Source organism: Danio aesculapii, chromosome 9, assembly GCF_903798145.1.
Source record: "Danio aesculapii chromosome 9, fDanAes4.1, whole genome shotgun sequence".
NCBI classification, from domain to species: Eukaryota; Metazoa; Chordata; class Actinopteri; order Cypriniformes; family Danionidae; genus Danio; species Danio aesculapii.
This window is the reverse complement of record NC_079443.1, coordinates 2,669,126-2,685,248: the sequence shown is the minus strand read 5'-3', so window position 1 is coordinate 2,685,248 and position 16,123 is coordinate 2,669,126. Positions and strand designations below refer to the sequence as shown.

The 16,123-nt window shown below is 37.1% G+C and overlaps 1 protein-coding gene across 1 annotated transcript in view; it reads right to left on the bottom strand.

Moving 5' to 3' along the window:
• chn1 (chimerin 1) overlaps nt 1-16,123 on the bottom strand; it is a 90,390-nt gene that overhangs the window by 34,997 nt on the left and 39,270 nt on the right. Inside the window, exon 7 of the mRNA XM_056465320.1 lies at nt 836-913. Within this exon, the coding sequence (XP_056321295.1) occupies nt 836-913 (78 nt within the window). The remainder of the gene's footprint in view (nt 1-835; nt 914-16,123) is intronic.

Genomic DNA, 16,123 nt, shown 5'->3' with positions numbered 1-16,123 from the left:
CTTTTGGTAAATTAACACAATTGTTTATTATAAGCATTATTATTATTGCTTGTTTAATTATTTATTATTATTATTTATTAGTTATTACTATTATTATTATTTTTTACTATTATTATTATAATTAATATTACTATTGTCAAAATTATCTCAGTTCTTCACTGATTCAAAAGTAAAAATAGAAATATTTTTGATAAATGAACACAATTGCTTATTATCATCAGTCTTGTTTATTAATATACTTGTCAGTTTATTATTAGCATTATTATTATTATTACCTGTTTATTTATTATTATTAATTATTTATTTTTGTATTTTTATTATTGTCAAAATTACGTCAGTTCTATGCTGACTGAAAAGTAAACCTAGAAATATTTAATTAACAAAAATTGTTTATTATTATTCAGTTTACTGTTAGAATTATGTATCAGATCTTCTCACATATGCAAAACCTTAGCAAAAAAACAAAAACAAAAAACATTATTATTATCATCATCATTATTCACTGATCAAAAATTAAACCTGGAAATATTTTTGGCAAAATAATAAAATTGTTTATTACTATTATTATTATTATTATTATTATTATTATTATTATTATTCAATGATTTTAAATAAAATTTGGAAATATTTTTGGCAAATTAACAGTATAGTTTATTTCTATTGTTATTATTGTTATTATTATTATTATTATTATCATTATCATCCATCAAAATTTCTCACACATGCAAAACCCCACAAAAAACCCACTGTTATTACTATTATCCATCAAATTCTTTTCACACATGGATAAATCCCTACCAAACAACCCCATTATAAGCAAACCATGAGCTCTTACCTTGAAGTTGTGGACTTTCTCGTATTTGGGCACGCGTTCGCTCTCCTTCAGCGTGGCTCGGCGGACCAGCGACGTGAGCTGCGAATAAGCAAACAGTTTGAGTGGCTGCCAGAGAGCGGCCGGAGGTTTCTGAGGACTCATTTTCATTCCCAGAGCGGCCGCCACCATCCCCTGATCCTTGCCCTCCGCCTTGGCCTTGTGCACCAGAGACTTCTCCTCTTTGCGGAGCACGTAAGACTCGCGGGACGGCATCGTGCAGCAATTACACACCAAAAAAACACACTGATTATAAAATAAACACTAATCAAAACTTCTAATAGCGGGACGGCATCTCGCAGCAACTCCACAGCAGTAAAAACAGACCGATTAGAAAATAAACTCTAATCGAAACTCCTAATAGGATCTCCTACATCTTTGGCCAGAGAACGCAAAATCTAAGCAAACAAAACACCGATTTGAACATCCAGAATAGTCCAGATAGAGATTCCTGAGAGTGTGTGTGAGTGTGTGTGTGAAGAGCCTCTCTGTGCATCTATATGCAGATGAGATGAGTTGTTGAGTTAATCCCCGTCCTGCCTGGGAGCAGCAGATATCCTCACTGGAGCAAGAAAGAGAGAGAGAGAGAAACAGAGAGAGAGAGAGAGAGAGAGAGAGAGAGAGAGAGAGAGAGACAGAGAGAGAGAGAGAGAGACAGAGAGAGAGAGAGAGAGAGAGAGAGAGAGAGAGAGACCCAACGACTGATTTACACAGCTCAAACCAGCCAATCACAGCCGAGCTGGCCCCGCCTCTTCAGCAACCAACCGACCAATCCAGTTCATGAGTGGGCAGAGAGAGAGAGGCTGATAGAGTGAGATAAGGAGTGAGAGAGCGAGTGCGCGTGGGGGAAGATAAGGAGTGGGACGGTAATGAGAGGTGAATGAGTCACGGATCAGCTCTGAGCTCACACACTCCTCTAATAAAAGCACGGATGCGGCACAAACAGCCCACACTGGGAATTAGGGATGCGCAACTTGGGAGGAAAAATCATATTGAGATTTATTTATATATATATATATATATATATATATATACACATACATAGTATGACTAATACATTTATTATTATTTTATTATTATTATAATTCATAAATTTCTTATTGGATGCTGGGATTCACCAGGTCTGAACTTGTTCTGTGTGTAATTAAATCAACTTCCAATTTCATACATGCACATGTGTCTTCTCGCTCACACACATACACACACTAACACACACAGCAGACTCTCCTTCATAAATCACAGTGACAGCATCAGCCAAATGACTCTGGATGATTCCCAAAAAGATCAGACAGAGATTATGTGTAAGCAGTGTCTGTGTTTATGTGCTATTATTATACTGTACGTCAGTGATACACTGATTTATTGGCCAGGATGATTAATTATCTGATATCTGCCTGATGCTCTGCATGGCATTGATCAACAACACTGCCTACATTACCTCCACTTCAGTCTGTCCCAAAATCTCATTTAAGGTCTCTCACAATCTCTCACAATAGCCCATTTAAGGGCTAACAGTTGTCATTTTTAAAATAAAATGCTATTTTATTTAAAAATTAAAAATAATGACCTTAATGCACATTACAGCTGGACCATAATTCAACATCAAAACAATCTCAAAATAATTTGATAACGGTTATATGACTTAAGAACATTTCTGATATTTTGACATAAATGGCAGCTTTATAATGAAAGACCTTTTAAATTTTAAAAAGTATTACCCTGTAAAAAGCTGATGCGTTTGCATGTAATTTGTGGATGTGTGTAAACGTAACATTCTGTAGTGCGTTTAGTTATAGCCCAGCAGGCACACAACATCATGAGACGTTAATATTAGGTTTGATTTAGGTTTTTGACGTCAGGTGACCAAAATTCAACATCTAGCCAGCATCTAAGGACAACATTATTTTGATGTCCAACAATGACGTTGATATTTGGTCGATTTTAGGTAGTTAGAAACTGACCATAATCCAACGTCGAACCAACATCTTAAACCAACATCATATTGATGTCAGATACTGACATTTATTCGTCAGGTATGGCAACCAAAATCCAAAATCTGATTGCTGCAGTAATGCCCACACAAGGTCAAGCTGTAACGTCATTATGCATTAATATTTGGTTGACTTTAGGTTGGACATTGGACACTGACGTTGGCCTGTCAATGAGTTCTGACGTCAAACTGATTTTCATTTCCAAACAAAATGCGACATCCCTATGACATTGGGGTACAACGTCAATCTGACGTCTTGTGCCTTCTGGGTGTTTAAGGCCATTTCGGTCATCATACAGTAAACATCCGTGAAAATCTAAAGTAAAAATCTGAAGTTTTGGGATAGTATTGAATCAGCAAATTAATATATCATCCCAGCCCTAGCATTTAAATATAATATTGATTTTAGAACTATATCATATTGACCAAAATTTTAAAAAATGTACCGTGATGTTAAATTTCTGCCATATTTATCCAGCTCCAATTGGAAGCCCTTCAGAAGTGAACTCTTCAGCGCGCAGTTTGAGCTGAACTTTAATCATATCGAATGGACTCTTCCTCTCTCTCATCTCAGCTGGACTGTTCATCCTCTGCTGAAAGCCGTATGCTGGATTCAGACACGCCGGCACGCGTTTCCCTTTGATCAATACCACAGGACTTCAATTCACTCCAGTAAAGAGCCCAAATGGAGTCCTCCCGCCTGCTGGCTTCCAGATCAATAAGCCAAACACAGGCAGAGAATGTGCAACTGCAGGAGCCGAGATGAAACGCCAAATCTCCAGCCGTGCCCGTTCCCCAGCCGACCCTTTGGAGCCTCCGTACTGTGACTGGGCACCTGTGTCAGGTGAATTCACACACGGCAGCATTTCTGATATACAAACTCTCCCCGCGCGCATTTGAAGACTGCGGTTCCAGAACGCAATGCATGCTGGGGTCTGGCAGGAAGTGCGCTTTCTGTCTGAGCTCTAATTGACAAGATTGATCTTTTTGCTTTCTCAGAAATGCGTCTGGTCATAAACGGGCGAAGAATGGATAATTCAAGGCTGTTTCCTTTCCACAAATGACAGTCCATCTGCTGGAGCAAGACTAACACACACACACACACACACACACACACACACACACAAAACAAGATCTTTCCCCATATTAGCCTAGAGAGTCTGAAGAAAACACACACACACACACAGACACAATCTGGCAACATCTGCTGATCTGTGGCCTTGTGTCCACCTGGGTTTGGGTTTTCATCAATCCCATCACAAGTGGTCAGGGGAGGTCCATTATTATTCACAACCGGTGCTAACACGCAATGTGTGTCTTGTGAGCTGTAGCAGCAGCTGCGTTCAGATAATTCTGCTTCCTCTCATTTCATCACATCTCTTCTGAATTCTAGTGGTAGACTGCTGATGTAGGTCTAGGTAAATTAAAACTGATTCAGTTCAGTTTCATACAAATGTTACTGTTGAAGACTGTACAACCGCTCCCTTTTCTCTGGTTTAGTCCGTGTTAGTCAAGGGGTCGCCACAGCGGAATGAATCGCCATTAACTCTAGTATGTAGTTGAAGTCAGAATTATTAGCCCCCTGTTTATTTTTCCCCCAATTTCTGTTTAATGGAGAGCAGATTTTTTTCAACACATTTCTAATCATAACAGTTTTAATAACTCATCTCTAATAACTGATTTATTTTATCTTTGATGACAGTAAATAATATTTGACTAGATATTTTTCAAGACACTTCTATAAAGCTTAAAGTGACATTTAAAGGCTTAACTAGGTTAATTAGGTTAACTAGGCAGGTTAGGGTAATTAGGCAAGTTATTGTTTAATGATGGTTTGTTCTGTAGACCAGTGTTTCCCAACCCTGTTCCTGGAGGCACACCAACAGTTCATTTTTTGGATGTCTCCCTAATCTGACCCTATTAACTTGAGGTTACTAAAGAAACTGAAGACGCAACATCACTTTTACAGGAATGTTTATTATGGATTAGTAATAATGTGATGTAATGTAATGTGTGTATTTATATAGCGTATCTATCCTGTATGGCCATACACACAAAACCCTTCACAATTATAAGGGGGGTCTCCCCACTCCACCACCAGTGTGCAACATACCAGAGTAACTGAAACTGCAATTCATCAAAATTCCGCTAGTCCTGGCTCCATAATAGAGCAAATTGCAATTGAGCCCACTGTTAGAAAGGCCAACTTTACAGCAGAAAAACAGGTGTTTACAGCCTGGTACAAAGAACCATTTTGGTTCATATAGCTAATATTACCCTCCATGACAACTGTGAGGGGGTGAATTTTTTTATTACTTATCCATTTCCTTTATATTAGGTTATATTAACTTTGCATAATTAAGGGCGTGGCCACTTGAGTGACAGCTAGGTCTCACTGGTCGCCGTCACTTCACCTCAGCTGAATCCGGCAGATTAGCCACTGATCTCGGCATATTCATCCTATTTTTGTGTTGTTTTACGTGGCTTTACACAGTCAGCTGCCTTTTGGACTCATTTCTTACAATTATCAGATGATATGGGACGCTGTGTGCGCTTAATTGTGCTCACAAACCATTCACGTGGCCTCCGTTTCCCATGTGAGTAAAGTTATATACTTATACACCATCTCTATAAATGTATTTGTTTTATTTAAGATCATTTATATTTTTCTTTAGACCCGTAAAGCACTCCAGAATGTGACAGATTGATTAGCTGTAGGCTCTAGAACAGTCATCTGAAGCGTTATCATACAGTGTTATGCCTGGATTTTATCAATAGTCCTGCATTTACTAACACACACTATATCTGAAGTGTTTGGAAGTAATTCGCGTTTTCCTCTTGTAGAAAAACGTCATAAGAACAATGTTTAGTGGCTCAATGTGTTACAGCACCTAAAAGTCTTAACACTTTATTGATATAGTGTACAGCCAAGCACATGTGGTCAGGACACAAACGAGTCGCAGGTAATAGAGTATCAAGCGTTTCTCCCAAAGTAAAGTCTGTCTGCCAGGTCTAAGCAAAGTGCCAGCAGGTGTCTGTAGCTCCGCTCACTCTCCGCCTCTTTGCCCTTGTTTGGTATCCCGCCGTGGGTGCGATGACGTGCGAACAAAATGGCGACGGTTGGCCGCGCCTACTTGTAGCTTCATTTGCAGTGTTCAGAAACCTATGGGTGACGTCACGGATACTCCGTCCATATATTTTACAGTCTATGGTTTATATCAGTCCAATATGACTGCTAACACACTATACCAGTGTTTACCAACCCTGTTCCTGGAGGCACACCAACAGTACATATTTTGGATGTCTCCCTTACCTGACTAATAAACTTCAGGTTTTTTTATCTCATCTTATGTTCTAATTAGGTGATTCAGGTGTGTTTGATTAGGAAGTCATTGGTGTGCCTTCAGGAACAGGGTTGGGAAACACTGCACTATACTACACACATTTCAGTCCAAACTGCTTACAAAACTTGACTTTGCGTTATAGGTGCCTTTTAAAATACACTATGCTAATCTTAAGACTTAAATGTGAGTTTTAATTGATACCTTTTGTCGAGTAAAGAGTAAAACAAATGCTCTCTTTGGGCTGAACAGGAAGTTTTGAGTTCTGATATTTACACTGTAACTCACTTAATCTCAAAACAGCAAGCAGAATTGGCATTGGCCATGAATGTGCCTTTTATCAGCATCACCCACTTCTTCTCATGAACACAAGCCTCGTTTAAGCAAAGCCATACCACGCAAAGGACTGAAAACGGTTATGTAAAATGTTTTAAAGGCGCTCTTGAGTTTGCATAATGACCTGACCTCATTTCCTGTCCCTCTATATCCTCCATCTATCTCTGAGCGTCATCCAGATATCTGCGATATAGAGTTTAAACATGGCTTTGAATCATTAAAAGGGCTTAATTCCAGCGCTGGCCTGAAACACACTCTGAAGTTTGAGCAAGAGTCTGAACTCTCGCAGTGATGTGGGTGGTTATGATGTTATATAACGTTACATAAGGACACGGTGATGCATAATCACAGCGCAGGCCATCAAACCTTCCATATATGAGGAATAATCGCAAACCGGAAGGAAGAGGCAGGTTTTTAGCCACACCATCATCATCTTTATTGCTGCACAACATGCAGAGAGAGAGAGAGCTTTAAAACTGGTGTAAACCCAGATACAAATCAGAGACGTTTCATTGAATCATACTGCAATAATGTTCAAACAAACTAGAATATATACAGAGTAAGTCAGAATTATTAGCCCCCCTTTGATTTTTATTTTCTTTTTTAAATATTTCTCAAATGATGTTTAACAGAGCAAGGACATTTTCACAGTATGCCTGATAATATTTTTTCTTCTGGAGAAAGTCTTATTTGTTTTATTTTGGCTAGAATAAAAGCATTTTCTGGTCAATATTATTAGCCCCTTTAAGCAATTTTTTTTTCGACTGTCTACAGAACAAACCAAGTTATACAATAACTTGCCTAATTGCCTTAATCTGCCTAGTTAACCTAATTAATCTAGTTAAGCCTTTAAATGTCACTTTAATGTCACTTGGTTATTAGAGATAAGTTATTAACTATTATGTTTAGAAATTTGTTGAAAAAAATCTTCTCTCCATTAAACAGAAACTGGGGAAAAAATAAACAGGGGGGCTAATAATTCAGGGAGACTATTAATTCTGATTTCAACTGTACATTCCAGGAAATTTAAGCTCAGATGAATAAATTACATTTTAAAGGGCTGGTCCAGAGTGTATTTATAAGGCTTGGTTGTGTTTATAAGATGCAAGGCAATGTGTGCTCATGCTTCATTTGTAGAAAATGACGTTATTTTTTCATATATCTTACTGATTATATACTGCTACTCCGCTTGCATGAAAACAACGGTCATATTTCCTGGTTCCTCTGAAAGACCCGCCCTCAAGAGGCTCTGATTGGTCAGCTAACATAATGGTCTCCGATTCGCGGATTGTCTCCACATCACCTGGAAAAGCGTCACGCCCCTAGCACGTGCTTTTGCACTGTCTAAATACTGTCAGTCAGAGTAGCTGTTAGCCGTATCAGTTTGAGACTGAATCAGACAGAAAATAAAGAGCACACAGCTGAACCTCACGCCTTCTCTCTAAAATAAACAAGTGTCTTTTACATATATTCAGAATAAGCATGTGTAAGTAATATGAAGTGTCCACATATCTTTTGCGAGTTCATTATCTGAGATGTAGAATGCAGGGAAAGCGTCTGCATAGAGAGACACTGCAGCGCTGCTGACGATTGTGGCTGTTTACAGCGGTTCGACGGTTAAATATTCCCCAGCATTTCCTGTTGTTTACATCCTCGTTTACATCCTTACTACAACATACCATTAACGCTAGAAAGTGTGCATGTAATTGATCAATTTTAACAAATAAAAACACTCAAAGGTTCGGCTCACAATCCACAGCTTCTTCTATTATGGTTGGAGCTGCTCCTTTGAGGAGTTTAACCAAATCCAGCACTGAACTTACATTCAGAGATGCTGTTTATGTTCGCAAACCTACATTACACCCCCTTTAAAACTTATTAAAAGTGAAAACAGATGTTTCGCACACTTGAAAATTAGACTTGTATTAAAATGTAGGATTCAGGAGGCGGAGACTGTCAAAAATAGGTATAGTGCGAGTCTTTAAGCTCATATTTTCAAGACAAAATGTCCCTAAATGCCCAAACAAACATTATTTTTAGAGATAACTTGCAATAATTTTTGTTGTTATAAAAACTGAGAAATAATAAGAGTTATCTTGGATACGCAATGTACCTTAGAATCTTTCTCTCTCTCACACACACACACACACACAAAATTTCTTGTTCGCTTCCTCTAAGTGTCACACAGTGTCCTGCTGATCGATTGTGTTATGCAACTCTTTCGTTCCCGTCTCCCCCGCATGACAGCAGAGCAAGGACAGACACACACGCACTGGAGACAGAGCAGCGTTTTAACCCATTCTTCATCACAGTGAACGTTACTCAAGTATCTAAAACACATCCCATCATTCTGTAGTCCCTTTCATCCTTTCATTAGGACTAAATTCATTCAGACAGACCTTTAAATTAGTCGAAAGATTTTCCCAAATAATTCATTTGCAGTTGACAACAGATTAAAGCTTGAAGGTGTAGCTGTAAACAAACGCCAATACATTAAAGTCTGAACACTTAATCAGTGTATGGGATGCCCTAATGAGTTTAAAGAGAGGCTCAAACTGGTGTGAAGCATTAGTTTCAATAGTCAGATCACAGTGTATGTTAATGCCAGTGTGTGTTAATGCTAATTAGTACAGTGATTTGCTGTGAAACTTGTTAAAAGGATAGTTTACCCAAAATAATCCTCAAAACTAATTTATGCAGTTCTTTCCCTTTAATATTACTGCTAAAAAAAATAATAATTGAGTTGTGGACCTAACCTGAATTAACGCAGCCACATTTCTAGAATATTTCACTATAGGGTCCACGCGCATGTCATCGACTGTTGATCTGGATGAAGCTCTGGATCTCCGTCTGTTCCACAAATGTCAGACTTCTTTTGCTTGATTTAATGAGCCCTGCGGCTTTCAGAAGAGAAGTCAGAAATAATCATGGTTGACAATCAAGCACACTCACAGACCCCAGTTTACTCACACACGTGTATAGCTATCTTTATGGGGACTTCTCAAAGATGCAATGATGTTTCTACTGTACAGACTGTATGTTTTATCACTCTACCCAAATCCTTACAGGAAACAATCTACATTTTACATGATCAAAATTCTGTGTGATTTAGGAGCCGTTTTCCTCATGGAAACCAAAAAGAAGTCACCACAAGGTTAATATTTACTGGTATTGCTATACTTGTGGGGACATTTGGTCGTAAGGAATACAAAATACACTATAAAAACAAATTCTAGTAAAAAAATAAATAAATAAACTGTAAACATGCTGAAGTAAAAATCCAAATCTGAAAAACAGTAAGTTTCCTTACGGTTACTAACCGTGAATTGACTTTAGCAGTATTTCCTGCATGACACTTTTAAAATGCTTTTTGTCAACATTATTATGGTTGTTTTTAGTTTTTTCCTCATCAGTGATGTTCATTAGAGTTGTATGTTACATGCAATTTTAATATATAGTGTTTACTGCATTACTTTGAGATGTTTGTGTTGAGCATTGGTTGTTTATATTACAGGACTATTCCATCCACACCAGCTCATGGTTGTGTATTTGTCTGTGTAGAAAGCTACGTTGTGTGCATATAAGTGCTTCAAAACAATGGTGTATGAATATAAATAAACAAAATACGGTAATTTACAGTAAAAAGGAAAAATACTGTATTCTTTATACTGAAACTTTTACAGATTTCAAAAGTTTTGTCGTTGATCCCAGTTGTAAGATCAACAAATAATAACTTGACTTCTAGTTGTTCATTTGGAAAAGACCTACAGGAACCCGCATTAACCCAAGATTCTCATAGAAATCAGTCAAGTTTGGTGAAGGAAAAATCATGGTTTGGGGTTACATTCAGTATGGGGGCGTAGAGAGATCTGCAACATCAACAGCCTGAGGTGTCAAGACATTTGTGCTGCCCATTGCATTATAAATCCACAGAAGAGGGCAAATTCTCCAGCAGGATAGTGCTCCTTCTCATACTTCAGCCTCCACATCAAAGCTCCTGAAAGCAAAGAAAGTCAAGCTGCTCCAGGATTGGCCAGCCCAGTCACCAGACATGAACATTATTGAGCATGTCTGAGGTAAGATGAAGGAGGAGGCATTAAAGATGAACTCAAAGAATATTGATGAACTCTGGGAGTCCTGCAAGAAGGCTTTCTTTGCCATTCCAGATGACTTTATTAATCAGTGATTTGAGTCATTGCAGAGATGTATGGATGCAGTCCTCCAAGCTCATGATGGAGTCAGACACAATATTCATTCTGTTTTCACTGCAGCATGACCACATATTCTATACTGGACATTATTGAAGGTTCAGTGAGCAGAATTTAGTCTAAGCAGAGTCAGACCTTACTGTCCTAATGAAATCATTCAAAATCAAGACATGATTATATTTTATTGTGGTCAAATAAGCATAATCTAGAGGCCTTTACCTTTCATATAAGCCACTTCTGATACCAAATGATCAACTAAAATCAAGTTATTATTTGTTGTTCCTAAAACTTGAAGACTGACACGTTCATAAATCTAGCTCAAGCGCTCCTGAGGCCAGTGTTGAAGAGCAGGGACACAAAAGAGTGAAGGATCTTTTTTTTTTTTGCCCATGTGATAATCTTATAACAGGCCTATTGAGAGTGAACAGAGGCCGGCGGCTCCACAATGGCAAAATACAGAACGGCAAATAACCGTCAAATCAGCTCTCACTCACTCAATGAAGCTCCTCAGAGTGCTCGTTTCCGTCTCACAACCACAAGCACATTATCCATTAAACACAGTCTCTGCCTCTCTACTGTCAAATGAAAACAACAAAGCTGATTGGCTCGTCCACACATTCTCAGCCAATCAAGAGGAACTGCAGTGGCTTTGTCTGCCCCGACTGAACCACAACATGAGGAACACTTTGATGTAACAGATATGGTAAATATAACTGACAGAGTGTGCGTTAAATATTATTAAAGCCGTCATTTGACATTTTTAGTAAAGATAACATGTACAAGATAACAAAGATAAGGCATAGCTCAAGCATAAATGAAATTTATGTCATTAAAGCCTGCACTGTATAAAAATGCTATAGGTTCCACACAAACAATATGTGTTGAGACAAGATGAAGGAAATAATTAGCGCATTAGTTTTTTTACAAATTTAAGTGGATTGAAGATAAAACAATCAAAATAACTTGTGTTGTTTAAGCTCATTATAAATAAGTCGTTTGAACAAACAGCAAATGTCATTATTTGAGTGTTGTGTTTTTGCTAGCGCTAGGGATGCTCATTTCGGTTCATTTTGCCAACCGGCAACCACCGCTCATTATCTGAATTTTAACTGTTAGCTGGTTAGATCAGTGTTTCCCAACCCTGTTCCTGAAGGCACACCAACAGTACACATTTTCAATGTCTCCCTAATCAAACACATCTGAATCACCTAATTAGAACATAAGAAGAGACTCCAAAACCTGAAGTTAATTAGTCAGGTAAGGGAGACATTCAGAATATGTACTGTTGGTGTGCCTCCAGGAACAGGGTTGGGAAACACTGGGTTAGATTATTATTACATTATTTAATTTTAAAAAATTGACGCGTCTATTTAGTGTCTGACACATCGAATATTGCATTTTAAAGTACTGAGCAACTTCCTGTTCACAGAGACCTTAAAAATATCAAGAATTACTGTCTCATTCACTTCCTTTCGTTTTTCTTATTCGCTGTAATTTGATTATGCTGTTTTAATATATTTGATTGTCAGTTGAAAAGCTGGGAAGGAATAGAAATGGGATGATAAAAATAGACTAAACATAAACAAAAAGCAAAAGTTGTGAAAGAATGTGATAAAAAAAACAACACGGTAGAGAAAAAATACATTGTGATTAATGGCAAATAAAATAAAAAAATCCATATAATTCCAAGACGTGGACTGACTGACTGACTGACTAAACCGCTGACTTTTAATGTCTAGAATAAACCTTTGAAAATTCCGTAATATTCCGGAAACACTTTGACATGTGGGAATCTTTACTTGCATTAGAAAACTGGTCAAATTTGAGCCTTATTTAGTGCAATATTTATACTCTGGGTTTGAAATCTACACTGTTTCGACATCACAGGAAGTGGCACATTACAGTCCTACTTTGTGATGTGTCTGTGTGCCATAAATATTGATGAGACTTTGTGCCCTTATCCAAGAGAAGATGCTTTACTTCATTATTCATGACAGCATGCTCTGCTTTTCTGACAGACTTTGTTTCGCTTTGTGGGAGTTTTGTGTGGCTTAAATCCTCTGTAAAGCCCCATCCCTTGATATAATAGACCATATGTACATACATACATATATAACAACACACACATGAACATATATTTATATAAATAAATAGTAAATAATTAAGCCATAAGTTTTGTTTTACAAGGACACAAACCCACTGAAGGCATGTGGTCTGTTTTGAGGATGCTTTTTGGCATTTTTCTGCACCTTGAATGAGTCGGGAAGCTTGTTGTCTATGGAGGATGAGGGAGCTCCCAGATTTCATCTAAAATATCTTCGTTTGTGTTCAAAACATGAATGAAGGTCTCAGGGGATTTGAACTACATGAGGGTGAGTAATTAATAAGAGAATTGTTCAATTTTGTGTGAACTAATCCTTTAAGCAGCACCATGTGTGCTAGCAAAATAAACTTTGTAAATTTAGATTTCATGAAGACTTTTAAAGAGATTCTTTTTTCCGCTATCGTGATGTATATGCACTTGAAATGGTCCTGAAATGAGAATAAAAAAAGTAGGGTGGGTGCATTATTTTGTTCTTTGGGAACTGATTGGATTGTTTAAAGATGGACGTTGCTAACAAAAAGAAGAAAAACTGATGAATGGACAAATCCAGAGCAGAAACAAGACACACACAGTGATAGCACCGCCCTAAAGAACTGATGGCCTTACCCTAAATGACTGATAGCCCCTCCTTAAACGACTGACAGCTCCACCCTAAATGACTGATAGCTCCACCTTAAATGACTGAAAGCCCCTCCTTAAATGAATGGTAGCCCCTCTTTAAATGACTCATAGCTCCGCCCTAATTGACTGATGGCCTCACCTTAATTGACTGATAACCCCACCCTAAATGACTGATAACCCCGCCCTAAAGGACTGATAGCCCTGCCCTAAAGAACTGATAGTTCCGCCCTAAATGACTTAGCCCCACCCTAAAGGACTGACAGCCCTGTCTCAAAGGACTGGTAGCCCCTCTTTAAATGACTGATAGCCCCTCCTTAAATGACTGATAACTCCACCCCAAAATGACTGCTAGCCTTAACTTAAATGACAGATAACCCCGCCATAAATGACTGATAACCCCGCCCTAAAGGACTGATAGTACCGCCCTAAAGGACTGAGAGTCCCGCCCTAAAGAACTGATAGCCCTGCCCTAAAGGACTGACAGCCCCACCCCAAAGGATGAGGACCTCCTTAAATGACTAATAGCCCCTGTGTAAATGACATAACTCCGCCCTATATGACTAATAGCCCTATATGACTAAATGACAGGTATCCCCTCTTTAAATGACTGATAACCCCACCCTAAATGACTGATAACCCCACCCTAAATGACTGATAACCCCACCCTAAATGACTCAGTCCCACCCTAAATGACTGATAGCTCCGCCCTAAATTACTTCCATGTGACCAGGAAGTGAAGAACGTGGCTTCGAGGGAAGGTTATGGTATTTGAGTAAAGATTATGAGAGCAAATTATTTCTTACCAAATAATGAAGAGCACAGATACATAATTTATAACAAGAACTACTATATAAATATACAAATAATTAGAGAAAAAAAAAGACCTCTAATGTGTCCAAACATTCAAGGTAAAGTTGATTTCTCATGAGCCCTATTAAGGTCAGATAGCGCAATGTAAAAAATGCAGGATACTCAATTCATTCATATTGTCCAAACACAAATCATTTAAGTTAACCTAAACTTAAGTCGATTAAACATAAAATAATTAAGATGTCCTCAAAAAAGAAACTCAGGAATTGTGTTGTTTCAGCTCATTTTAAACAGGCATTATTTATGCTACGACCACCGCTGCAAGCATTGTGTAAGAAACTAGTTTTGTAAAGACGGCGATGAAGAGAAACTTTGCTTAGTAAGGAAGCTGATCTTACATAAGTGCTCATGAAACAAGCTCTGAATGTCCCGGAGCAACCGAAACACAGCGTCTCTCTCACTGCCGCAGGTAACTGTACTAAAGCAGAACATCTTACACAACAACCCTCACTGTCCCAAACATCAGCTGAGGAGGAACTACTTTAAAAACCTTTAACTTTTCATGAATCACAAGACTCTGTAAATATTCAAGCAGATGAACTGAGCCAACATTTGAACTATTGGACTGAAAAGCTTCAAAATATCTGCACGATATGATAATTATGGCTGAAAAGGACAAGCTAAGTTGTTTCTGTCCTTAAAAAGGCTGCTAAGCATTAAAACTTCTCATCGGAGGACTGATATTAAAGGTCTAAAGCCACTACAGGACACAGGAAGTTCAGAAGAGGGGTTTGTTTTTCCAATATCTGACAACAGGATATGACTGTCATTCTCTGCAAATTACTGATTATATTATTCGAGATATTCAACGTGTCTCAACCAAATATTGTCCAAATGTAAAAAAAACATCCAGCAATGGAAAGATTATTTATTCAGATTTCAGATGATGTATACATTTTAATTTCGTGGTATATGATCACATCTTTTCAGTCAGATAATAATTTAAGAATCATAAGTTTGTTCGTTTGCTTGTTCAAACAAAACAAAACAAAACAAAACAAAATGTTGGTGGTCAAATTAATATTATGAAAATTTAAGAACCATAAATTTGTTAATTAATTTGTTCGTTTGTAAAAACAAAACAAAAAAACAAAATAAAATGTTGGAGGTCTGACAAAATTCATGAAAATAATTTAAGAATCATAAATTCGTTAATCCAAAATAAACAAAAATATCCAAAATCCAAAAATCCAAAAATAAACTTAAATAAATTAAAAGAATCAAATTCGTTCGTTTGTTCAAAAAAAACAAAGCAAAGCAAAAAGTTGGTGGTCAGATAAAAATTATGAGATTAATTTAGGAATAATTTATGTTTGTTCAGACAAAACAAAAAGAGAATAATCTAAACTAAAATCATAAATTAATAAATAATCATCAATTCATTCGCTGGTTGTTCAAACCAAATGAAACAAAACAAATGAAAAAATCATAAATTTGTTTGTTCATGTGTTCAAAGAAAACAAGACAAAAAAGCTGGTCAGATAAAAATTATGAAAACCTAAAAACTGAACATTCAAACAGAACAAAAACTAAATAAACTAAACAAAAATCCTAAATTAATGAATAATCATAAATTATTACAAATTAATTTGCTTGTTTGTTCAAGCAAAACAAATGTAAAAGAATCAAAAATTTGTTCATTTGTTTAAACAAAACTAAAATAAAAAACAAACAAACAAAAAAAAAAAACTAAACTAAAAATGTTGGTGGTGAGATAAAATTCATGAAAAAAAATTAAGAATTAAAAGACTGTTATAATTAAAAATAAATAAATAAATAAAT